At 65.5% G+C, this 23,818-nt stretch overlaps 2 protein-coding genes across 12 annotated transcripts in view; both read right to left on the reverse strand.

Annotated features, from left to right (window-relative positions):
- LRRC71 (leucine rich repeat containing 71) overlaps positions 1-4,303 on the reverse strand; it is a 10,987-nt gene extending 6,684 nt beyond the window's left edge. For 6 of the 8 annotated variants that reach the window (XM_049634760.1, XM_049634759.1, XM_049634758.1 and 3 more), the window contains exons 1-3: positions 3,963-4,303; positions 537-686; positions 135-260 (exon numbers count right to left, since the gene is read on the reverse strand). In XM_049634760.1, coding sequence (XP_049490717.1) covers positions 135-260; positions 537-686; positions 3,963-4,122 — 436 coding nt within the window. In that variant the 5' untranslated portion in view covers positions 4,123-4,303. The remainder of the gene's footprint in view (positions 1-134; positions 261-536; positions 687-3,962) is intronic. The other 2 variants (XM_049634764.1, XM_049634761.1) reach the window with 1 other exon arrangement.
- A 1,562-nt stretch (positions 4,304-5,865) lies between these two features.
- Positions 5,866-23,679, reverse strand: PEAR1 (platelet endothelial aggregation receptor 1). 4 transcript variants are annotated; one of them, XM_049634766.1, is made up of 26 exons: positions 23,605-23,679; positions 18,262-18,477; positions 16,580-16,710; positions 15,494-15,752; positions 15,097-15,242; positions 14,813-14,917; positions 14,441-14,541; positions 13,727-13,819; positions 13,246-13,489; positions 12,481-12,604; positions 12,164-12,300; positions 11,879-12,091; positions 11,428-11,602; positions 11,226-11,346; positions 10,313-10,476; positions 10,114-10,216; positions 9,834-9,980; positions 9,503-9,628; positions 8,494-8,622; positions 8,266-8,394; positions 7,901-8,113; positions 7,592-7,680; positions 7,346-7,481; positions 7,102-7,170; positions 6,765-6,998; positions 5,866-6,300 (listed from the first exon to the last, which is right to left on the reverse strand). In XM_049634766.1, the coding sequence occupies exons 5-26, from the start codon at positions 15,195-15,197 to the stop codon at positions 6,149-6,151; spliced, it is 3,105 nt and encodes a 1,034-aa protein (XP_049490723.1). In that variant the 5' UTR covers positions 15,198-15,242; positions 15,494-15,752; positions 16,580-16,710; positions 18,262-18,477; positions 23,605-23,679; the 3' UTR covers positions 5,866-6,148. The 4 variants fall into 4 exon arrangements, with proteins under 4 accessions (XP_049490723.1, XP_049490722.1, XP_049490725.1 ...); XM_049634765.1 differs by lacking the exon at positions 18,262-18,477; XM_049634768.1 differs by lacking the exon at positions 23,605-23,679 and having other exon boundaries at positions 12,481-12,601; positions 18,262-22,101.
- Positions 23,680-23,818: the final 139 nt, after the last annotated feature.

A 23,818-nucleotide genomic window follows, 5' to 3' on the forward strand; every position in this document is an offset into this window, starting at 1 on the left:
GGGGGGGGGGGGGGGGCGGACTCGGGGCGGAAGGGCACCGCGGGGCTGGACTCAGGCTGGGGGAAGGTCCGCGGGGCGGGGCACGGTCCGCGGGGCGGGGCACCGAGGGGGGGCGGGCCCGGGGCGGGGCTCACCGCGGATGTAGATTTCCTTCACCCCCTTGTCCTCGGGCTCCAGCTCCACCTGGATCGTGGGCCGGAAAAACACGTATTTGCTCTCCAGGCTGTTGAGGCTGCAAGACGCCGACAGGCGCTGATCGTCTGCAAGGCAGGGGTGCAAGGAGCGGGGTGAAGAGGGAGGAAACAGAAGCGCCGGCCCAGGGCGGCCAGAGGGCAGTAGCCCCCAGGTGTGGCCGGGCCAGGGTCTCCGAGGGTTTGGGGAGGAAGGCGGGAGACTCGCCCGCCTCCACACCCGCCACTTGGAAGCCTCCCCTCGGCGCGCCGCACCCCTGCCCTGCGCCCCCCCAGCCTTTGACCCGCCCAGCGAAGGGGGGCCACCCGGCAGGCCCCCTAGGGGCTCCCCTGGCACTCACTCACCCTGGGCGGGCTTTTCCGACATCGAGGCGGAGGGGACGAAGGCCGGGTGCGGGCGAGGCCGGGTGACGACCTTGGGGAAGTCCGTGTAGCCCGAGCGCGTGCAGAGCTCGGCGAAATCCGTCTCGAGGACCCCGGTGCACTGGTATTCCTCTGCGGGGCGGCGGGAGGTGAGGACGGCCGGACCCGCCGCCGTGGCCGGGGGGGGGGGGGGGGGGGGGCAGCAGAGAGCAGCGGGCGCCCGCGGGGACCCACGGGGACCGCTCCGGCGACGCGTCCCCAGGCTGAGCCGCCCGGGGCTTCGGGCCCCGCGGCGGCTGGGCGCCCCCCTCCCGGAACGGCATCCTTACAGCCAGTGTTTAACCTAAGATGCGTGGTAAAGACCGACGCTGGGGACACTTGAGGGCAAACCGCGGGAAACCCAGACCCGAGAGAAAGGGGGCTGCCGGGCGCCTCCCCTCTGCGCTGGGGGCTCCACCCACCCACGGGTCAAGGCCGCTTGCGCTGCGCTCCTCGCCCCGGGGCAGGGGGGCGCTCCACCTCCCAGTGTCCCCAGCCCGGCCTCCTCCCGTGCCCCTTGTTTGCTGGGACGGCCCAGGGTCACCCGGGGAAAGAAGCCCAGGCCCGACCGACGTGAGCCCGGGAAGGAAGCCAGGAGCACCTGTCACCCCGCCCCCACCCCACACGGACACCGAGCTGCCGCAGAGCCTCGGGCTTTTATTTACGCAGCAACGTGTTTATAGCACTTGTTCGTTCTGAGTGCTTTAGAAATATCACTTCACTCAAGACTCCCATTCATTCAGACCGACGCTCCCCACATCCCATCCTGAGGGCTATGCAACCTGGAGTCCTCAGGGACCCCAGCTCTTTCCCGCTTCCCCATGGGCATCCCAGGAAGAAGTGGTTCCTGAAGATGGGAAGGGCTGTCCCTGGCGCAGGGGAGAGTCTGGAGGCCGAAGGGTTGGCCCGGTGCCAGCCTGCTCTTCCAAGTGCTGGCAGCCGGAGCCCCCGAGGCACCACCACCGGCCTGTGCTGAGCCGGAGGAGAACCGGTGCAGCCGACCACCCGGGAGCCTGCCCGGAGGCCCAGATGGTCTGGAAGCAGGTGCTCAGAACAAGTGGGGACGAGACAGGTTCTCGTGGCAAAGGAGTGAGACCGGGGGTGGGGGGGTGGGGAACAGGGGCACAAGACACATCAGCTCCAGGGACAAGGCGATTGAGAGGAGGCTCAGGGCCCCAGGGAACCCCCTTGCACAGCCGCCTCCTGCACACCACCTGCCTTCCGGGCTGTTCCCCCTGCTGGGGGAGCCCCTCACCCCTTCCTCCCTTTGCTCCCACCACCCTTCTCTGTAACAGAGATTCTCAAACCTGAACAAGCCAGGAGAGCCAGTCAAAACAGTTTCCTGGGCTACTCCCCAGAGACCCTGAGGGCCAGGCGGAGTCTGAATTTGCATTTCTAACAAACTAACAACAAACCGGTGATGCCAAAGCTACTGGTCCAAGGCCGGGGGCTGAGAGCCTCTGCTCTGGAGCCGGGCTGCCCAGCAGAACTTCGTGGGCACAGGGAAATGCTCTCTGCACTTCAGGCAGCCTTTACCTGGTGGCCGGTGAAGCTCTAAAGGGGGCTGGTCCCTGCTCCGTCCCTCCCACACTCCCTCCTCACGCTCTCGGCTGACCTTGCCTTGCACTTCTTGAGAAACAGAAGCCACCAGGTGGGGTTTCCACTGGATCTCTAAACCTTCCTGCGGCCGCCGTCACTCTCTACCCGGCTGGAGCCCTGAGCCCCGCATCTGCCCCACGACTGCCCTCAGTGCCACTCTGTGTTGCCCTGGGCGGCCGCCATCCCCACTCTCTCCCACCTGTCAGCTTTCTGCCAGCTGCCCCCCCCCCCCCCAATACCTCCAAGTGCTCCACTCTTCTCTGCACACGCTCCCCGCTGCCCCAGGGGAACCTCTTTCCTCCCCAGGCCTTAAATACACCGGACATCAGCAGCTCCCAAAGTGCCAGCTCCAGCCTTCCCTCTCTTGGGTGCTCCGGCCCCGGGTGTCCGGCTGCCCAGCTGACGTCACCCCTTGGGGGACTTCTCCGACGTGCCCTTGCTTCAGGCCCTCCTGTCTGCGTGGATGGCACCTCAACCCACCTACTGCCGAGCCCAGAAACCTGGGAATCATTGCTCCCTTCACTTCCCACCCGAGCCGAGACTCCACTGGTTCTTACGGCTTCTACTTGGGAACTATTTTTCCAAGAAGTCTAACTCATTCTCCCTCACTGCTGCATCCCAACTACCACTGTCCCCCGTGTGGACTGGCGAAATGCCTGGATTCACCTCCCTGCCTCCACACTCTTCCCTTCCTCTCCGCTGTTTATGCAGGACGGGGGGGGGGGGGGGGGGGCGATGCAGCTGGGTTCCTACCTGTAAAACATTCTGCATTGTCTTGTCTCTCCTTCTGGAAAATGCTCTTTCTCCAGCTCTCACAGCTCCCCACCCCCCAGCCACCCTGACGAGGAGGTAGCCCCTGACCAAGTTCTGACTATCAGAGCCTCTTCCCAAGCGGTTTTCCCGTGAGTCCAGGGACAGCAAGCCCCAGCCCCGTCCCTCTCAAAGTGGACGGATTTGAATCAAGGAGCCTTCCAACAGGGGTGCCGGCTGGCTCAGTTGGTAGAGGGTACATCTCTTGATCTTGGGATCATGAGTTTGAGCCCCACGTTGGGTGTGGAGCCTACTTAAAAAAAAAAAAAGACTTCCAGTAAATTCCCCTTTGTGGATCATTTATGTGGGCTGGGGTTCTGTCCCTTGCCACACACAGAGCCACACGCTGACTCCTCTGGTTTTCTTTCCCCAGAGAGTGTGAATGGACCCTGTGCATCTCCGCATCCAGAGAGTAATTGTTGAATGAATGAGTAAATAAAAATCAACTCAAAGTCACCTCCTGGTAGGTTCCCCTCCCCGCACCTGGTGTCCCTCCCGGGGGCCTTCTTCTCATACATCTTATCACACCTTATCCTGTTTGTCAGCGTCCCAAACCACAGGGTGGGTTCTTTAGGATTGAGTTCGATTCAAAGCTGTGCCAAGTTGACTTTCAAGAGCGGGGCTGCGAGAACCTGATCTGTAGGCCAAGATGGAGCAGAGAGCTGGGCACAGGGGTGCACAACGTACGCTCGTGGGATCAACAAAGGAATTTGCAGTTTACAAAACACCTTCCCACCGCCAGCTCCCTTGTTCCTCACACGTCCCATGTCCGCACTACACAGATGGGTGCCCGGGGCCACACGCCTAATAAGGGTCACCACGCAGGAGCTGGTTACACGCACCAGCTGAACACAGCGAGCCTCAGCACCGGAGCTCCCACGGCGACCCCCGGCTCGCCCGCCGCGCGCTCCAGGCCGGCGCTGCGCCCCGCACAGCGACCATGCCCACCCGCGCGCCTACCGGCGTTCTTGGGCTCCTCCTCGCCCACCGGCGGCAGCACGAGGACCTGCTTCTCCTTGGCCCCGCGATCCCCCTTCTTGGTCACCGTGCCGGACGACTTCTGGGTCCCGGGACGCGGGGCCCTGGGGGAGGCCCCGGGCGTACTCGCCTCGCCGGACATGCCGGCGCCGTCCGCAGCGGCCTGGGGACGGCCACGCGGCGCGGAGGAGAGACGGGACTCTGTGGGGCTCGCCCTGGGGGAGGACTGAACCTGGGGTCTCTATTCCGCTGCCACCGCCCCGCCGCGCCCGCAGCGGCGTGGTCTCCGCGTCCCTCTCCAAGACAACGCGCGCGGCGGGAGGGCGCAACAGTTACAGCCGCGGGCGGGGGAGCCCGGGGGCGGAGCCAAGGAGAGAGCGAGGGGGCGGGGCGGGGCCCGAGCCGGCGAGAGGACCACTCACAGCCGCGGGCTGGGGAGCTCGGGGGCGGGGCCGGTGGGAGGAACAGTTACAACTGCGGGCGGGAGAACTCGGGGGCGGAGCCAAAGACTGCGCGCGGGAGGGGGGGTGGGAAGAGGCGGGGCCGGGACGGAGGTGGGCGGGGCATCCAAAGTCACTCGGGAAGTTGCGTCCCGGAGAGCCGGGATGCGACAGTCAGCGGAATCTAGGAAGGGAGGGTCGGGTGGGGGCAGACCCACTTTCTGGGGTGCGCCCTCCTATCCTGTAAGGAGAGGGCTCCTGATGGAAAAGGCGTGGCGCTGGGTTTCTATTCCCGACCCCCCGTGTGGTTAGCCTCTGGGAAGTGTGGGCAGCTAGTGGGTCCGCTAATGAGGTCACGAGGCGGATCTCGCTTCTCAGAAGTCTTGGATTCAAGGTCCTCAGGTCGTCTAGCCCCCGCGGTTCCACAGCCCTTGTGAGCCTCCCCTCTCCCTGCTGCTTTCCCGCCTCCAGCCTCCGCAGCCCACCCAGCTCTGCTCCCCCCTGCCACTGCCAGCACCTCCCCGCCTGGGAGCCTTGGCGCCGACCTCCTGTGCCGCCCTGTGCACGTGCCACTCTTCCGGGAAGCGGCCCACATGTGCCGCCCCTCAGCTCAGTTCGCAGGCTGCCTACTTAATGGCACTTACCACTGGTGCTTTCAGCTCACTTAGCTGCTCGCCCTTTGGGGAACATTTATTGAGTGCCTACTGTATGCCAAGGGGAACTGATGTTGAGCATATTACGTGATCCCTGCCTCCAGGGAGCCTACAGTGGCGGGGGGGAGGGGGGAGGCAGAGATTAATCAAATGATCCCACAAACACCACATTACAGGGAGGAATGGTACCCTGAGGACCTTCTGCAGGTATCCGGTGGATGAACACAGCTGGAATCAGTGCTACACAACAGAGGGGAGCAAGAGAGGCGCTTCCCTGAGGACCGGATGTGAGGGACAAGTAGCAGCTAACAGGTGAGCGGAAGACAAGAGCACCGGATGTGCAAAGTCCCCGGGGTAGGAAGAAGTGTGGCTGGTAGGTGGATCTAGAGCCCAGGGTGACTAGAACGGAGTGACAGTGAATACAGTTCAAGGTGAGGCTGAAGACAGGCCAGGCCAGCAGAGCCCCTAAGGCCTGTGACAGTTCTGAGTCTGGTCCAAGAGCCATGGGGCACCCACGAAGACGTCCACACACAGGTAACTAGCCACTGTCTATTCTGAGCAGCCGGTTGGAACAGGTGCCAGTGTGCAAGGAGGCCAGTTAGGCTGTTGCTGGAGTTCGCTGAGTTTGGGCTGCCCCTCGACTGCACAGTGTGTGCCCCAGACAGGGTGTGTGCCTGGAGGCCCTCTGCACACACACACACACACACACACACACACACACAGCCTGGGAGTGCGCAGAAAAGGAGCCCAATATACATTTTTGACATTAATCTGAAATCAGAGTTTTCCAGCAACATTCAACCCACCACTTTATGTACAAAGGCCTTGGGGCCCTGGGGAGCAATAGGTTGCGAAACGTACAAAAGGGAAGGCAGGCCTCCTGCTGACCGGTGTCTCCCACGATGGAACCCAGGATCCAGGCCCCGGTGTCCCGGACATTTGCTTCCTCTGTCAGGCGTGTTCACGTTCACGGCCTGCCGGTCCTCTCCCCGCTCCTGGCAGGGTACAGCAGGCTCTGCCCCCAGCCCTGGGCCGCGAAGGACAGGTACTGGCCTCTGCGCACCACCCTGACCCCTCAGCGGTCCTGGCGCCGAACTGGGGGTGACGGGGGATGCCGTACTGGGGGCAAGTCATAGTGTCCAGGGATGTGGCTGTTCTTTGGGGAGTCGTAGTGGCCAGGGGGCAGGCCCGGAGGCAGTGGGGGCTGGCAGCCCACAGAGTCTCCATCTGGGGACAGAGAAGGGACAGGGCGGGAGGTGGCCCCTCCCTCCTCACCCCTCGCCTCCCCTCCCCAGCCCCTCCTGCCCACAGACAGACGACGGACGGTGCCAGTCTGTGTATCTTCTCAGCTGCCATCGGGGGGAGGCCACCTTGACCTGCCCACCTCATAGGTTATGAGGACACTTTGTCCCCAGCCTTGTTCCCCTCTTTTCTGGGTACCAATGCCACAAGTCAGGTGCTGTCAGACCATTTCAAATCCTTAGCCCTGGGAGCCAGGCCACCACTCACAGGCCCTCGGAGGCAACGTGACTTCCCAGACGTGATGCCTGTGCGAGCCCAGTCTGACCCCGACGTCCACGCTCTTGGTGCTGCACCGGGCCCACTCTGTGCTCTCTCCCCCCGACCCTTCTTTCTCCCTCCCTTGTCCTGCTTCCCTGTAGCCCCTGCCCCAGCGGAGAAGGGGGACTCACCATAGGTCAGAGGGCTGGGCCGTTCATAGGTGCCACTGTCTCTCTGTGGCTGGGGGTGTCGCCGCCTCTGGCCGTCTCGGAGTGGAGGGGGCTGCCTGGGGGGAGACACTGAGGGGGGGCCTTTCATCTCCACATAGCTGCTCTCCCGGAGGCCCCCGAGGAGGCTGGGCAGGTCCCGGATGGTGGCGTAGGGGTTTTCGCTGCTCAGAGAAGCCACGCTGGCCCCCAGCCCCTCTTCGGAGATGGGCCCCAAGGAGAGGGGAAAGGAGTCAGGCTCTGTGGGTGCACTGGCGCCCAAACCCCAGCTCGGCCTCCTGCCTCACCCCTGCACCCGTACCTTTACCAGAGAACGGGCCTGGGCCGTCGCTGCTACGGTAGCTGTGGCTGTAGCTCAGGCGGCCGCTGCCTGTGCAGGGGGAGAGGGAGGCAATGAGCAGTCAGACCCCGCGCTCCTCCCCAGGCTCCCACCTGCCCCAGAACCAGAGCCCAGGACCCTTCTGCGGACACACAGGCTCTGAGGGAGCGGGGTGCTGGGCCACACAAGTCCCCCTCTCCAGACGCCTTGGCCTCCAGGCTCCTACCCCTGTCCAGAGGCCCTGCAGGGGGCTCCCGGCGGTGCTTCCAGTCCGCAGGCAGGGTGCTGTGGTTATCCTGCCCGTGGGCCCCCCCTGGCCGCTCAGGGACCTGCAGGCTGCCGAAGAGCTGACTGCCCGGAAGCTGATGGGGGAGGGGCGGAAGGGGGAGAGAACACACAAGGATGGAGCTTTCCAGAGAAGTAGGTGTGCATCCCCCCCCAACCGCGGTGCCTTCCCTCCCCCAGCACTGACCTTGTTCGGGGGCGGGGGTTTCGGTGAGCACTGTGACAGGGTGTGGTAGCTGGGGTTGGAGTAGTAGTGGCTGTAGCTGGGAGGGACATCTGCGCCAACAGACGGGGCGCATCGTGACCTGGCGGGTCAGCGAGAGGCCCGGGCCCGAGACAGTTGTTCTGTCCCGGCAGATCTGACCTCTCTTCTCCCCTCCAGCTCCCCGCTTCGCCTCTTCCGGGACCAGGGAGGGACACGGGAGCCCCGCACCCCATCCTCCCGGAGCCCACGCGCCAGCCCCGCGTCGTGTCCCCCGCCCCCGGGCCAGCTCACCTGGCATGACGTACTCAGAGCCATCCAGCCGCCCGCTGCTGTAGGCCACGGCCAGGTGTTGGTGTGCCTTGCCTTTTTGCCAATGGCGGTAGCTGACGAACAGTGCCAGCAGGGCCACCACCAGGGACCCCAGCACCGCGACGCCAATCACTGCCCCCAGCGAGTTATAGGCCACCGGAGAGGCAGGCATCATGGTGAAGGGCTCCTGGCTTCCTAGGGGGATGGGGTGGCCGCTCAGCACAGTCTTGGCTCTGCCCGTGAGCTTGGGGTGCCTGCACAGGACAGGCCCCGGGAGGGGGGCAGGGCCCATGAGGGGACCGGGTCCTGGTGCCCTGGGGACCATCGGGGCCAACAGGAGAACTCACCAATCCTGCAGGGGGCGCCGCTGTGCCCCGGGGGACACACACAGGCTCCCGTCTCCGGGTGGCACCTCTCTCCAGGACCACACTGGCAGGACTGGGAGCAGTTGGCACCGAACATCCCCGGAGAGCAGCCTGCGGGACAGGCAAGGAGGCAGTGGGGTTGAGGGACCCAGATCTGCAGTGTCCGCCTTGGGCTTGGGGGCGGGGCGGGAGTTTCCCTTCTCTGGGTACCTTCTAAGCAGAGGTATCCAGTCCAGCCTGGGGGACAGAAACAGCTCCCATCCTGGGGGTGGCAGGCCCCCCCCTGGCGGCACTGGCAGGGCTGGGCGCAGTTGGCTCCCCAGTGTCCTAGAGGGCACGCTGCAGGAGACAAGGTGGCTGTCCGGTGGGGCAGGGCCACCCCCGTCTGGATGAACTCTCAGCCCCCAGCTCCCTGAAATCTTCTCAGCCTTGGTCTCCCGGGGACACCAAGTTTTTGAACCGCAGCCGCACACCGATGAGTCACACATGCTTATCACGGACGGGCCCAACTGCCTAGTGGAACCTGCACTTGGCTATCTAGCAGCCATTTAGGACTCGCGGGGCCAGGGCCAGACAACCAAAGGCTTTCAAACTACCCTGCATTGCTTAGCTCTGGTTTCTTTTTTTACGTCTTTATCATAAGAGAGAAGTAGACCCTTTGAGGCATAACTTCTGTGTGTGTGACGCTAGCAGATAATCTAATGGCAGCCGGGACCGCATCCTATGGGAAACTCTTCCCCTAGATATGCCCCTCGCCCACCGCCACGCCTGCACCCAGCCTTTCTTGTGGCCACAGCTCCTCATTTCCCGTTTCCAACACTTGCTGTCTGTGGTTTGGGGTACTAACCTTTTCCGTGATGTTCTTTATATATTTATGGGGGGAGGAAGCCACATACAAATAAATATAAATTGAAAAGCGCAGAGGGGATAAAAAGCACATGCCCAAAACCAAGCTTGGGGTCCCCCCCCCACCCCGCGCCTGGTCGAGTAATGCCCTTCCCAGGAGTCCGTGCAGAAGGGTGGGTGTTCCCTGAGCACGTGGAACAGGACCCGGCGAGTAGGGGACACCCGCTATGGATCTGTTTGCGTTGTTTACATAAGTTACTGAACCCAAGTGGGTGCAGAGCCTTTTACGCCCGCAGCAGGGGAACAGGAGCCTCTGGCCCTCAGCCCGCCTCTCAGCACACACACGCACTCCCCCACACAGGCCAGCACGTACGCTGGGAGCAGTCGGGGCCCGTCCAGCCAGACAGACAGTAGCAGGTCCCATTCGAGGGATGGCAGGAGGAGTGGTTACCACACTTGCAGGGCACACAGCGTTTGCCATAGCGGCCAGGCTGGCAGGCTGCGGGAGAGAGACTGGCGGTGACTGGGGGGCAGGGGAGAACCCTCAGCCAGCCCTCGACCCACTCTCTCCCTCCCTCCCTCCCACTGGAGCGGGCTAGTGGGGGCGGGGCTTCCGGCATCCGATGTTGCACCGCCCCCTACTGCCGTAAGCACCGCCCAAGTGCTTACAGGCCCCAGGTGGGGGAAGGAAGGGGGGGCCTCACATCTCTGGCAGGAGGGGCCTCGGAACCCAGGAGCACACACGCAATTGCCGTTCTCGGGGATGCAGGTGCCCCCATTCTTGCAAGAGCAGGTGTTACTGCAGTTTGCCCCCCAGAAGCCTTCGGGGCAGGGCAGGTGGCAGCGGGTGCCTGTGGGAGAGAAGGGTAGGGTGAGCCCAGCCTGGGCCCCCGGTGTCCACAGGGGCTCTTCTGGACACACTTACTTAGGATGCATCCCCCAACTCCGCTGTGGGCCTGGGGCCTGGACACCTAGAATGCTCACCTGTCCAGCCAGCCTGGCACCGGCAGCGTCCGTGAACAGGGTCACAGCCGTCAGCATGGTCACAGTCACAGCGACTGGCACAGCCTTCACCGAACTGTCCCTTCTTGGAGAGGGGGTGGGGTGGGGGCAGGCCAGTCAGCTGGCAGGGAGGAGGCTGCGACCCGCCATTCCCTGGACAGACAGGCTGTTGAGTGCTTACCGGGCACGGGAGCTGGCAGTGGGCCCCCTGCCACCCAGGGGTGCAGGTACAGGCCCCGGTCTGGGGGCTGCAGGCTGCCTCATGGGCGCACTGGCAGCTGGCGTTGCAACCGAAGCCCCAGGTTCCAGGTAAGCAGGGCACAGAGCAGTTACCAGGCTGCCAACCTGGAAGAAGGGCCCTGCAGGTAGGCCTAGGGCTCCAGCCCTCCCGGGGTAGCACACACCAGGCCTCAGCCGTGCCAGGCTCTGGGCTCCGAGCCGGGGGTGGGCTGGGGGAACCGGCGTATACACTGGTAGAAGCTGGACAGAGGCAGAGCGGCCGCCGGCGGCGAGCCACCCCCTTCTGGGGCCTGCCTCTGCTGCAGAATGAGGGGAGCTGGCAGCGACCCAAGTGCTTACAAGCCCCACCAGGTAACTAAATGAGTTACACAGATCACGCGGCAGACTACGGGGAGGGCAGGCGACTGCAGACCGGAGGTTGGTTAAACATAACAGAGAACCGCCCAAATAAAACACATCCGTGTTAGAATCCAGCCTAGAAGTGGCCAACGGGCCACCCGGGTAGGTCTCAGAAGTCCCTCCTGGCCCTGCCATCGCGCGGTTCTAGATGACAGAGGGTGAGGAATGCTCGCCAAGAGGGGCCTTCTGGCCTAGGCCTTTAAGCGCAAGCAGGATTTTTGTGGTTGAAGAAAAGCAAAGTGGATATTCCAGGAAGGAAGTAGGCTGGCTACTTTCCCACCGTCCAGCTGCTGCTACCCAGGGGCGCCGCCCTCACCCTGCAGCCTCGCGCCTTCCCCGGGCCCGCCCCCGCCCCGGGCCCGCCCCCGCCCTGGGCCAGCCCCTGCGCTGGGCCCGCCTTCTCTCCCGTGGGCCCGCCCCCACGTCGCCCGTCCCCGGACACCCCACGCCCTCACCCTCCTTGCAGACGCAGGCGCCGTCGATGGGCGAGCAAGCCAGGGCGTTGTGGCAGGAGCAGCGCGCGGAGCAGTTGATTCCGTAAGTGTCAGGCGGGCAGAGGCTGGCGCAGTGCGGGCCCTGAAAGCGGGGCCGGACTGTGAGCGAGCGGCCCGGCTCCGCCGCCCCGCGCCCCCGGGGCCCCGCCGGGCCGCGCCTCACCGTGTAGCCGGGCGCACAGCGGCACCGGCCGCTGTCGGGCTGGCACACGCCGCCGTGCAGGCAGAGGCAATGCTCCTGGCAGCCGGGCCCGTGCGTGTCCTGCGGGCAGCTCTCGTTGCAGTGCAGGCCGGCCCAGCCCGGCAGGCACGCGCACTCCCCGCTCATCGGGTGGCAGCTGCGGCGGGAGGGGCGGGAGGGGAGGCGCCGTCAGAGCTGCGAGGTCCGCGCCCGGCCCCCCACCCCCGACTGCACCTCCCCCCCCGCCCGGCCCCTCCGCGCAGCGCGCGCGCGCGCGCGCGGGGCTTCGCGGAACCGGGGGCGGGGGGCGTTCCGAGCGCGCCCCCGCCCCCGTCCCCGAGGCCCCTCCCTCTGCCTTCTGCGACATCGGTCCCGCCCTGGGGCATGGCCCGCCCCAGCCTCGGCACCCGTGAGCGCGGGCCCCGCGGCGCACCTGAGGCTGTGCTCCGGGTCGCAGGTGCACGGCTCCTGGCAGCTGAGGCCGTAGCGGCCGTCGGGGCAGAGGCGCTCGGTGCAGCGGTCCCCGGTGAAGCCGTGTTCGCACAGACACGCGCCGTTGGCCGGGAAGCAGCGGGCGCCGGGCGCGCAGTCGCACGTCTCCGCACAGTCCTGCCCGAAGCGGCCCACGGGGCACTCCTCACGGCACCTGGGCGCCGGCCGAGTGAGCCCCGGCGGCGCCCACCCCCGCCCAGCCCCCGCCCTCGCCGAAGCCACTCACCGATCCCCCGTGTAGCCCGGAGCGCAGCGACACTGCCCAGTGAAGCGGTCGCAGAGGCCACCATTGTGACAGCGACACTCTTGGGAGCAGTTGGGTCCGTGGAAGCCCTCGAGGCAGGGCAGGGAGCAGATGATGCCCTGGAGAGGCAGAAGGTGGACAGAACCCTGGGTGCCCGCCACTCCCCCTGGGCACAGGGCCCCTTCCTCCCCCCCCCCCCCGACTTCAAACCTCCGCAGGGTCCCCAGAGCCCACCCCCTTCCCAGGCATCCTCCTCCCAGTCCTGCCCAGAACCACCCCATACCCCTGCCCCAGCCTACCATCCACCCATGCGGGCAGCTGCAGGAGCCCTGGGAGGCCTGGAAGACGCCCCCGTTGTGGCAAGGATAGGTGCTGGGGCAGAAGAAGCCGACGGTGCCCCAGACACAGGGTATCTCACAGCTGCTGGGTAAAGCGGTCGAGGTCAGTGTGCACACAAGCAGCCCGCGCCCCGGCTGGGCCTCCCAGGGCTGGCCGCCTGCACGCCTCTCCCGGGGCAAGTCCTGAACTCCCGGCTCTGGTCCCTGCTGGGGACTGCAGGAGTCAGAAAGCAAAGGTTTCCAGGAGGAGAGAAGTGGTGGGGACAGCCAGCACCACCAGATGGGAAGGGGAACAGCCTGTGCACTCCCCCCACCCCCCAGCACCTCTGCTCCCGGCCCCCGGACGGCTCCCCTCCCGGCTCCTCTGTGAGGCCAGACCCTTCTTGACCTCCGCCTGGTGCACATCCCCCCACTCTGCCTCCACCTCCTTGCGACAGGCCGACAGGCTGCCTGGGACCCTGTGTCAGCCCCACCTCACAACATGTTCGCACACACACAGGCTCGGGCTGTCTTCACAGCAAGCCTCCCGGGTGGAGGACACTGTTCCCGCTCCACAGACAGGCACAAGCCCATGAGGGGTCGATCTGCTCAAGGTCGCTCAGCTAGCAGGCGGCAGAGCTGGGCCGAGGACCTTGGCCTCTGCATCCCGTCCCGTTTGGGAGCCTGAGTCCCCTCGGATCCCTGTGTATGCTCGCGGGGCCCTGTGGCTGCGACCCTATTATGCACCTGGCCCCAGTCCTCTCTGGGGGGCAGAAGCAGGCTCCGGTCTGGGGGTCACAGGGTGCTCCGTGGCACAGGCAGTGGAACTGGCAGGCGGGACCATAGTGGCCTGGGGAGCAGGGCTCCAGGCAGCGTGGGGGCTGCAGGCCGGGGGGGCAGGAGCACGCTCCACTCTTGGGGTCACAGGAGCTGCCGTTGCCACAGTGACAGGGCTTGTCACACTGCAGCCCCCACACTCCTGGGGCACACCCTGGGGGCGGGGAGGGTAGAAGGGAGTCACCAGGGGTCTCACCCCTCCCTAGCCTCCACTCAGCCCTGGGCTCTGTCCCCCAGCCCCCCACACCCGTGCCCTGTAGCACCCACCCTCCCGAAAGGGCCGTGGCGGCTATGGGGCTCCTGTGGGTGACTGTCCCGGGACGTGAGCACCCGTGGGCGGTAAGGAGGGCGCCGCCCGGAGTCCTGGGACCTGCGGTCACCGGCTACTCACCACTGGAACAGTCGTCACCCCTCCAGTCCTGCACACACTGGCACTGATTGGGTGCCACACAGCGGCCATGGACGCACTCCTGGTCACAGAGCGCTGGGGCAGAGACGCAGGGAGGGGGTTGTGCTTCCCCTGCCCCCACCCGCCCATCCTCCTCTTGCGGGGGCGCGTTGCTGGGTGACACTCCTCCCTCCCATCCTTTTCTGCCCCGGGGCGGTGGGGGGGGGCAGGCTGACTCTCCCCAGAAGCACTAGCATTTTTCTGCCTCTGAGACGCAGAAGACAGGGGGCCAGGACTCGACAGAGGCTCAGAACTCAAGGCTCCCCAGCCCCTCTCTGTCACATTCTCCAAGCACCTTGCTGGGAAAAGGGACAGGGGCTCCTCAGGTAGGGACCAGACATGGATGCTGTGCAGAGGGGGTGGGCTGGGTGGGGGTTAGGCAGGACTGGGGGGGGCAGGAGTTTGGGGGTGCAGGAGAGACTGGGCAGTGACAAGTCACAGACAGACGGCAACAGACAGGGATGAGAAGAGATAGCAATGGACCCAGACCCACAGTGACAGAGAGACAGAGAGAGGCTGCCCCAGGGCTCAGAGAGAAGGGGCGGGAGACACACGGGGTCAGCTGGAGACACAGGCAGCAAGTGGCGGCTGCCGTCCCGGGGACACACCCGGGGCGGCAGGGGGGGACGAGGCCCCCCACGGCCCCCCAGGACTCACGGACACAGATCCCGCTGCTCTCATAGAAGCCCCGGCAGCACTGGAGTCGCTTCCGGTGGTCCGTCTTCACCACCTGGCGGTACACCGTCCTGTAGACAACCCTAGCGGAGACCGCGAGGCGGCCCTCAGCCCCCCTGCTGCGGCCGGGCTGTCCCCCGCCCCGCCCCCGCCCACCACGTGGCACGGGGAGGGCAGGGGCACCGCTCGCTCGCCGCTCTGGGCCAGGGGAGCACAGAAGGAGCGTTCCCCCAGGCCCCCCACCCGGCCCCGCGGCGCACCCCACGCCAGCCTCCCCAAGCCACGCCTTGAGTGCCTCTGCCTCCGAGTCTCCGAGGAGAGAATGAGGGTGTGCGGGGCGGGGTGGGCACTCACGTGGGCCGGGGGCAGGTGTGGGGGCTCTCCCAGGGCCGGTCGCAGGGCTCCGAGGGGAGCAGGCTGAAGGGGCGGGAGTGAGACTCCTTGGTGGTGGTGGTGAAGCTGCAGGACAGGGGGAGGGGGGGGGGGGGGGGGGGGTTAAGGACAGGACGGGGTCAGAGCCGGAGTCAGGGGGGCCTGGAGGAGCAGAGAGCAGAACCAGGAGGGAGGGGAGGGCTGCAGAGGGGCAGGGAGGCTGGGAAGGAGAGGAGGAGGAGACCCGGGGAGCAGGCACCCCTCACCTTTCCCAGAAGCTGCAGGTGTTGGGGTCACTGGGGTTGAGGGCTCCAGCCAGCCGCAGGCCCAGGCCCAGGAGAAGGAGGGCACGCAGAGCTGGTGGCATCGCAGAGGCCAGGTGCAGAGCGGGGGACCGGCGCAGAGCCACAGCCTGGAGAACCAAGTGTCTGCAGAGGCGGCTGCCTCTTGTCCCCCTGCCTTCTCTTCTCTTCTCTTCTCGTCCAGACCGTGCCCCCCCCCGCCCCGCCCTCCCAGCACCCTTCACTCACACACCACCAGCCAGTGCCTCTTCCCGGGATGGGGATCCTGCCTGGTATCTCTGAGCCCCAGCCCAGGGCACTTTGACATTGGTACCAAGGTGAGAGACCGGGGCCAGCGGGGAAGTTAAGGGGGGAGGCCCACCTGGGCTCAGCTGGAGGAAGGACTTTCCAACAGCCAAGGTTCCGGAAGGGAGTCGGCCGCCTCAAGTGGGGGGCTTCCCGGCCCGCATGTGTGCAGGTGGAGAGCGGCCGCAGGAGGCGCGGGGCTGGGGCGGGACCGGGTGGCGCTGAAGGAGGCCCCTCCTGACCACGGGTGTGCAGGCACCTGTTCGCCCAGGCTCGCGGGAGCCAACTGTGCGCGTCTCTGCCCAGCTCCCCACTCACAGAGGACACATCAGGAGCTAGAAATCAGGCTCGGGGAATTACTTCCATGGGGGACACGGGCCAACACCACAGACCAGGGGCAGCCTCATCCGCACCCGCCAGAGGCACCTGTTAAACCCTGGCCAGGGCACCTCCGTACCCAGCTCTGGGGACTACTGCCCGAGGACATCCCCAACCTGGCCTCGGACAGAAGAAGCCCCCACCTCCCTCTGGCCACCCCATCAGCCATCTGGAAACAGCTCCTCTCCGCCCCCTCCAACCCGGCCTCGCCCAGTGGGTGGGAAGCAGGTCAGGACCTCAGCAGGGTCTGTTCTGGCTCCTGAGCTCAGGAGGGGCTGAGCTCCTGAGCGGCCGCCCCCGCAGCCGGTTTCAGATTCTGGGTTCAGTGTTCCTACAACTTGTCCTGGCTCCTTGCTCTCTGCCTCCCCGAGGCGCCCACATCTGCTTATAATTTTCCCGAGAAGAGAGAAAGGCCATGGTTGCTGGCCCCTGGCCCCCCTGAGTTATCTCTGGAATGCCTGCTGCCTGGCCCCACCCCCTGCCCCCCCCCCCCACGCTCCCCGGGTCCCCCAGGGTCCCCGGGGCGGCAGCGCTCCAGCCCTCCAGGTCTGAGTGAGAGAGGTGCTCCCTGACTTAACCCCATGCTGCCCTCTGCTTTGGCCCCAAAATGCCTCCCGCTGTGTCTTCCCCCCCCGCCCCGCCCCCCCATACTGCCTGCTGGCCCACGGGCTTTCCTCCCTTTGGTCCTCTGGCTGGTGGCCCTGTCACCGCTCCCCCGGGGCACGTGCCCACCCCTAGCCTTCTCTGTGCTCCCCCAACCATCCTCGGTCCTCCAGTAACTCACCAGGCCTCTATGGCCTCCTGCAGCCTGAGAAGCTCAGCTGAGCCAAGGGGCAGGGCGGCTAGGCCCTGGGCCCAGGGGCCTGGGGGGGCCAGGGAGCGTCCTGGGGGATCCCAGCGCTCAGGATATGGAGCCTGAAAACAGGAAATAGAGCCTGGCTAGAATGTGTGATGTGGGGGAGGAGAGCAGGGTCATGGGCTCCCCTTCCCGACACCCTGAATTCAGAAGACGGGGTGCAGGGGGCAGGGCCAGAAGCCTCTTTCTGTTAGGTTGTCTCTGAGCTGAGCACCGTGGTCCCCCTCTGAAGGGCTTCAGAGGAAACAGCCTGTCCTCAGAGAGCCTGGCCAGTCGGAAGTGTCCTTCAGACGGGGTCACCGGTCTGTCCCAGGGCACCCCCCACATCGTCCCTTCTCCCGCCACCCCCAAACTATCCCCTCCACCCTGCCCTGCACCGGCCACCTTCCCAGGTGTGGGGCCCACCTCCAGGCCCATCCCTGTCAGCACCCAGCTGACCCCTCCCTGCCTGGCCCTCCCTTGGCAGGGCCCCGAGCCCTCACACATCCCCCCTCTCCACCCCAAGGTCTTCTCCACGCTGCCCTCTCCCTGGACCCTCGCTGTCCTCACTGGGGCTCAGTCTGAATGGATTCAGGTCATCACCCTGGCCCCTGGGTGAGCCTCACATCCAGCCCCACAGGGACCCCCTCTCCTGGATCTGTCGCCAGAGCTCAAGGCTGCAGTGGGACCTACCCCGTGGAGACAGGTCAGAGCCCTGTGGACAGTCACTGCCTCCCAGACCAACTTCTAGAGGAAATGGTTCACCTGAGGCCTTCAGGAGGTGGGCAGGGGGGGCATGAGGAGAGCTGGGCCCTGACAACCAGAGATTAGCTGGCTGCAGGGGTGGGGGAGATTGTTTTCCCAGAGGGCCTCGGTTCCCGGAATGCAGAGGAGGCCCCAGCTGGTCAGCAGTGGGACCGGAGCCCGGGTGGGGTCCACCACCAGTGGGTGGTCCGCAGGGAGGGAGGGTGGGGGATCCCGGCAGGGAGGAGAAGCCGTTGGCCTGAGGGACCTCAGCCCCTGAGGAGGGAAGGAACACAGGCCTGACCAGGAGTCCAGAGCCCCAGCCTGGTCCCCCAGCTTGTTTCCATCTGAGACTTTGTCCCCAAGGGGCTGGGGAAATTGAGGCCCTGGCCTGTCCTTCCCTAACACCCCCGGGCCCACCAGCATCGGGGCCCATGTGCCTGCACACACTCCCCTCCGGGGGGTTTGAACCAGGCAGCTCTGAGTCCTGTCCGGCCCGTCCTGCCCCGGGGCCCACACTGCGGTCGCTGAGGGCGCCCCATTCCCCCTCCCTGTAGGCCCCCACCTGCCCTCACAAGAAGGCATCATCTACTGCGTGGAGAAAGGCAGGGAGCTGCGTATGAAATCCACGGTGGTGGGTGCAGTGCCCCCTCTACAGGTGAGGACACAGGGCGGGTAAGTCCCCCACCCGGGGCCACACAGCCAGCAGGAGCAGAGACCCAGAGTGGGCAGCCTCCCCACCCCAACCACGCTTCCCATCAACCCGGCCCACCCGGGAATCCCAGGGGCTTTGCATCTCTGTGTAACAGCCTCAGTTATGCAGAGGGGGGGCCGGGGGGGGGGGGGGGGGGGGGGAGGCGGAGCGGGGAGCTGCCACAAGGACAGACCAGAGGCGTGGGAACCGGGATGCGTTCGCAGTCAGTCTTCTCTCCTCCACCTCGAGATGCAAGGCAGCTCGGCCCGGGCCAGGCCCCGGCCCCCAGCCCCCAGCCGCAGCCGGTTCCCTCTGGTGGGGAGCCCTGCCCTCCTGGTGCCCCGGCCCCCTTAGCAGGAGGGAAATGACTCTGGGTCCGAGCTCCCGGTGGGCAGGAGGGGATCCGTTTCTGTAGGAGGCAGAGAGCAAGAGGGCTTCCTCAGAGCTCTTCTCCAGGAGGTGGGGCAGCGAAGGACGCCCTCTGAGCTGGGCATGAACGCCAGCTCTCAGTTCCCTGGTCTGTAAAATGGGGATGATAGCACTTCCCTTTGTAGGGCTGTCCCCAGGATTAATACAGGAGTTACGTTCGCCCGTCACCAGGATGGCGGCCGGGGTCCCGGGTCTCCTGAGCCCATCCCCGTCCCCACTGCCCTTGGCGCCCTTGGCCCTTTGAGCATTAATTCCAAGAAAAGCTGTTTCTTGTTTTCCGTTTGTTTTTTTTTTCTGAAGAACCCCCAGGATGATCCGGGAATGGGGCCTTAGCTGCTGGCACAGAGAAGGGAAGTGGGGGTGGGGAGGGGCCAGACCCCCCACAAAACCTGATCCCTCAGAACCACGGGCTGCCCGCCAGGTATGTCTTGAAGCCAAAGGCGGCTGATGAGTTGGACCGCCTGGGTTCTCCTTCCCCCTAGCCCCCAGCCTGAGCACCACCTCCAGCGCCTCGCTGGGTCCCAGTGGCCCCTCCTCTCCTCTCCGTCTCTCTGTCCTCCCTCTCATCTTGGAATCCAAAGGTTCTAGGGCTTACAAGTTGTCACTTTCGAGCACATCGCTCGAGCCCCGTGGGCCTCCAGCCTCCATTTCCCCATCTGTAAAATGGGAGAATAACCCCCACATCTCACAGGGTGCAGTGAGGGCTGGGACTGCTAGTTCCCGTGACCGCCCCGGAACAGAGCCTCAGACCAGAAGCAGCTCAGAGGACCTGTGCTGGTGCAGAAACAGAATCCCCCACGTTCTAGGCTCTCTGCCTCTTTTCGTTTCTGTCTTGTTCCTCATCAAAAACTCTTTGCTTTCTGCCTTTTTTTTTTTTCCTTCCTCCATCAGTTTCTTGGTCTGTGTCTTTCTGTCTCTCTCCTTCCTTTCCTATGTCAAGGCCGTCAGGTACAGCACAGTCGTGCAGTGTGTTCACTGCACTAGGGAATGCATCCTCAGGTGTGGCGCGGGAGGCGAACTCCGGCCGCACTCGGCTCACGAGGCCGAGTGTCTTAGCTTGTGCCCGGGGCTGCCTTGCCCTGTGTCTCCCTTGTCTGTTTGTCTCCTTCCCTGTCTCTCTCTCTCTGTTCCATTTCCAAATCTGTCTTTGCCATGGAGACAGGGTCACTTAGTCCTCCCCACTCGGCAGCTAGACCCCAGTCGGAAGAGTCCTCCCTCCCTCTCCACGCAGGGACGCACCCTGACCCAGCTCCAGCAGCCTGGGCCGCTCTCTCCATGTCCGCGCACGTGCACACGCCTGCACACGCGAGCGCCCAGCCCCTCCCGCACCCAGCCAGGCCTTTTGCAGCCAGGAATGTCTGCCGGATGGAGGGACAGGAAGCCTGTGTGTGAGCCAGAGGCTGGGCGGGAAGGGGGCAGGGGTGAGGGGCCGGGCTGGTGTTCTCTGTGGCTCAGGAAACAGAAGCTAGAGGGTCCTCAGCCCGACCTGTTTACTCATCAGGAAATAGGGAAACTGCAGGGATTCTGAATCACCAAGCACGCATCGCGTGCCTGCCGGAGGCCGGCGCCAGTGCGGTCCGGGCCCCTGCCACCACCCGTGGGTGCCGGCGGCCACGCTCTGCAGGCACAGGCGGACGTGGGGGTCTCGGGCATCAGAGGCAACAAGGGAATTAGGATCTGCTTCAAAGAACAAAGCACCGGCCCACCCGCTCACTGCCACCGCCAGACACCCTCAGAAAGCACAGCCCTGCTCCGGCCACTGCCCCTCTCCAGAGCCCTCTGTGGCTCCCCACACCACACGAAAGGGCACCAGGAGCCAGGCCCACCGGGGGCCCATCCTCACAGCCTCTCCCAGGATGCCCCCACAGTGGCTACACGCTTCATACACTCCTCCCGCCCTCGGGCCCTCCTGCAGGCCCTCAGCCCAGCCACCACAGACCCCCCTGGCCCAGAGGAGCCCTGGGTTGCTCTCGCCGCCGCCACCAGCAGAGGCCAGCTCCACACGGACACGGACCAGCACTCCCCAGGCCCCAGCCAAGGGCTCAGCACCGTGTCCCTCCTCCGGGGGCATGTGGGACTAAGCCAGGCCATCCCAGGAGTTCGCAGACCCTGGAAACCTTCAGGTCTGACGGACCCATCAGGGATCAGCATTGGGGCTGCGGGTCTGTGCTCTGGCTGCCCCACCAGGCTGGGGCACCCTCAGTCTTATTCCTCTGGGGCTGTTAGTGGTCAGGCTGCCCCGATGTACCCTCACAGCCCCCATGCCCCACTCCTTCTGTTCTTATGAAGGTCGGTCTTCCCCACTGGAATGGAGCTCCGTGGGGTCAGGGTGCTTTTCCGCACCTGTCGGAGGGGATGGCCCGATAAAGCCCGAGCCCCCTTCTGACTCCAGCAAGCCCTGACCTGACTTTGTGGGGCTCGGGGGCTGAGGGAGAGGTGTTCAGAGGCTGCGGCTTCAACCCGGCTCACCGGCCGGAAGAACTGGTCCCCCCTTCCAGGGCCCTCGAAACCCAGGATTGGCAGGATGCCAGAAACTGGGGTCCAGAAGGAGCCTCCACCCTTACAGAGGGGAAGGCGGCTCCGGACCTGCCCTCCTGACCGCCAGCCTCTGAGTTCCTAAGGGATGAGTGCACAGTCGTGCGGGGCACTGAGTCGCCTGGAGAGCAGGGGATGTGCCCACACGGCTGGACCCTAACCTTGTACCACGGGCCTCGGGACCCCGGGACAATGCCCCTCACTGTCCATCCGCACACCCCCTCTGAAACAGAAGGACTGGGCGCCCCCCATGCCTTACGTGGGGGTGGGGCAGAGGTGGGAGAGGGGACCCAGGAGGCCCCATGTCCCAGAGCTCCCTACACGCCATTTCTCTCTGGAGACCTCCACCTGCACGCGTGGGGGCTGTAAGAGCAATGACCAGCCCAGATTAAATGTGCGCTCTGGGCTAGGTGACCTCTCTCCATTCTCTCGGCAGTCCCAAAACGTAGGTCCTATTATGCTTCCCATTTTACAGATAAAGAAACATCCCAGAGAAGTTAAGTACCTTGCCCCCGGTCACACAGCCAAGCGACAGCAGAGCAGGGGCCTGGACCAGGTCAATCAAACCCTGAAGCCTGTGCTGCCCGTTTACCGCCTCCCCCATGATTTCTCTTTGGTCTTCTGACCCTGCTTCTCCTGTCTGCACCCCCTTTCTGCTCCTTCTCTAGGTGTGTTCTCCGTTTCCCTAAGTCTGCCCTTTCTCCCCTCCGGTTCTCATTTGCAGAAGCCTCAGCCTTTGCCTCTGTTTCCGTATTTTTGTCTCCTCCTAGCTCTGTTTTTGTCTTTGTCTCTCCTTCCCCGTCTCCCCTTCCTCCTGCTGGCTTCTCCCTGCCCGATTATGAGCCAGGAGTGGTGCGGACACCCTCCCCGAGCCGATGGCCAGCCCCTCCTGCCTCCAGGGAGACTCTTACTCAATGCTTCCAAGGCCACTCAGAGGAGAGGCTGGGGAGCACAGTGGTGGAGGAGCAGCCCGGCCCCAGCACCCCTCCCCCGCACCCTCCCCAGCACCCTCCCCAGCACCCCTCCCCCGCACCCTCCCCAGCACCCCTCCCCAGCACCCCTCCCCCGCACCCTCCCCAGCACCCCTCCCCAGCACCCTCCCCAGCACCCTCCCCAGCACCCCTCCCCAGCAACCCTCCCCAGCACCCTCCCCAGTACCCTCCCCAGCACCCTCCCCAGCACCCCTCCCCAGCACCCTCCCCAGCACCCCTCCCCAGCACCCTCCCCAGCACCCCTCCCCAGCACCCCTCCCCAGCAGCTGCTGTGGTGGCAGCAGTAGGGAGGCAGACAGCAGCCCAGCGACCTCTATCTCTATCCAGGTTTCCGACCCATTCGATTCGTGGACTGCCTGGAGAGTCAGTTTCCTCTTCTGGGAAAGTCTGATAGGGAGCGGGGTCAGGCAGGAGTGAAGGCACCGATGCCAGTGCTGGGTTTCACCTCCCGGTGAAGAGCAGGGGGGGGACAGAGAGGCCGGCCTGGCCTCCCACCCAGCTCCCAGGTGGCCAGCCCTCGCTGCACTGGTGGGTGCGCCATAGACTTCAGGAGGCCTCAGGACTGGGAGAGGAGCAGCAGGGGACAGATGACAGGAGACAGGACTGCGGCCCCCACCCTTGGTTCACACGTGCACACGCACAGGCACTCCGTCATGCATTGGGCTGGCGTGGTGTTCAGAGAACAGCTCCCTGTGCACACCACTCCCCTGCCCAGCCCCCGCTGAGGCCAGGGGTGACAGCTGACCCCTTGCCCAATCCCGCCTGGAGAGGAGGTCTGGCTGAGCCTGGGAACCTCGGGGCCAGTACAGGCTGTTCCCATCCCTGGGGACTAGGGTCACAGCGCAGCAGCCTCGGGAGAGGCCACTCATAAAAGGTCAGGACAGGAGAGTGAGAATCCAGTTGGAGGCAGGAGACGGGGTGGGGCCGCCGGCTGGCCTCGCTGGGGGTCCCCCTGTCTGGGCCCGACCACCCCCCCCCCCCCCCCCGCCTGCCCCCTCAAATCATCTGCCAGGCCAGGCTTTTCCGACGATCTAGACGCTGGAGACCTTTGGCCAACCTTCTGTGCTCAAAACCCGCAAAGCTGTGAGCCGCACACCTGGCCCTCCCCTCACCCCCCAACCTCCCCGGGGAGGCGCCAGCCCCAACAATGGCCCAGACCAGGCGCCAGCGGAGCAGGAGACATGTTTTTGTTCCTCTGAGCCTCCCAACAACCGTGATAGGCGCCGTGTCTTATGATTCCCCGCTTAGACACGAGAAACTGAGGCACAGAGGGCCCACAGCCGGGAAGGGGCAGAGTGAACTAGAACCCCAGCAGCCTGGACTCCCAGATCTGGGGGCTCCCCTCGGCCAAGAAGAGGAGCCGGCACCCCATTCTCCGTCCAGCCCCGAGGGGGCCACGAGTTGGGGAGGGCGCCCGGCCCCATACGTCGCTCCGGGTCACTTACGTGCAGTCCCCCGGGGAGGGCGACCCCAGTGCCCTCGCCCCCTCCGCCGCCCCCACCCTCGCGCAGGGGCACCCGCAGTCCTTCCCCGGGGTGGGGGGGGGGTCGCGGAGCGGGCGGGGACGCGCAGTCACTCACCTGCCTCGGACCCGGGCTGTCGCCGGCCTGGGGTGGGGACCGCCGGGCGTCCAGAAGCGGCTGGCGGGCCGGCGGGGAGGCGGGGCGTGCGGCCCGCGGGGCGGGGCGGGGCAGGAAGGGGGCGGGCCCCCGGGCCCCCGCGGGGCAGGAAGTGTTGAGGGGGCGCGGAGGAGGTGGGGGGAGCGGGCTAGGGAGGCTGCGGGCGCCAGGAGAG

The sequence above is a fragment of the Panthera uncia genome, chromosome F1, assembly GCF_023721935.1.
Source record: "Panthera uncia isolate 11264 chromosome F1, Puncia_PCG_1.0, whole genome shotgun sequence".
NCBI classification, from domain to species: domain Eukaryota; kingdom Metazoa; phylum Chordata; class Mammalia; order Carnivora; family Felidae; genus Panthera; species Panthera uncia.

Bases quoted from the DNA above. Each gene is read 5' to 3' on its own strand.
- PEAR1 (XM_049634767.1), bottom strand. From the start codon at position 15,197: ATGCCACCAGCTCTGCGTGCCCTCCTTCTCCTGGGCCTGGGCCTGCGG. The intron at 13,490-13,726 runs GTGAGTAGCCGG...CCCCGCCCCCAG, and splicing joins GGGTGACGACTGTTCCAGTG to GGTGTGCCCCAGGAGTGTGG. The intron at 6,999-7,101 runs GTACGGGTGCAG...CCATCTCCGAAG, and splicing joins AGGCCCGTTCTCTGGTAAAG to AGGGGCTGGGGGCCAGCGTG.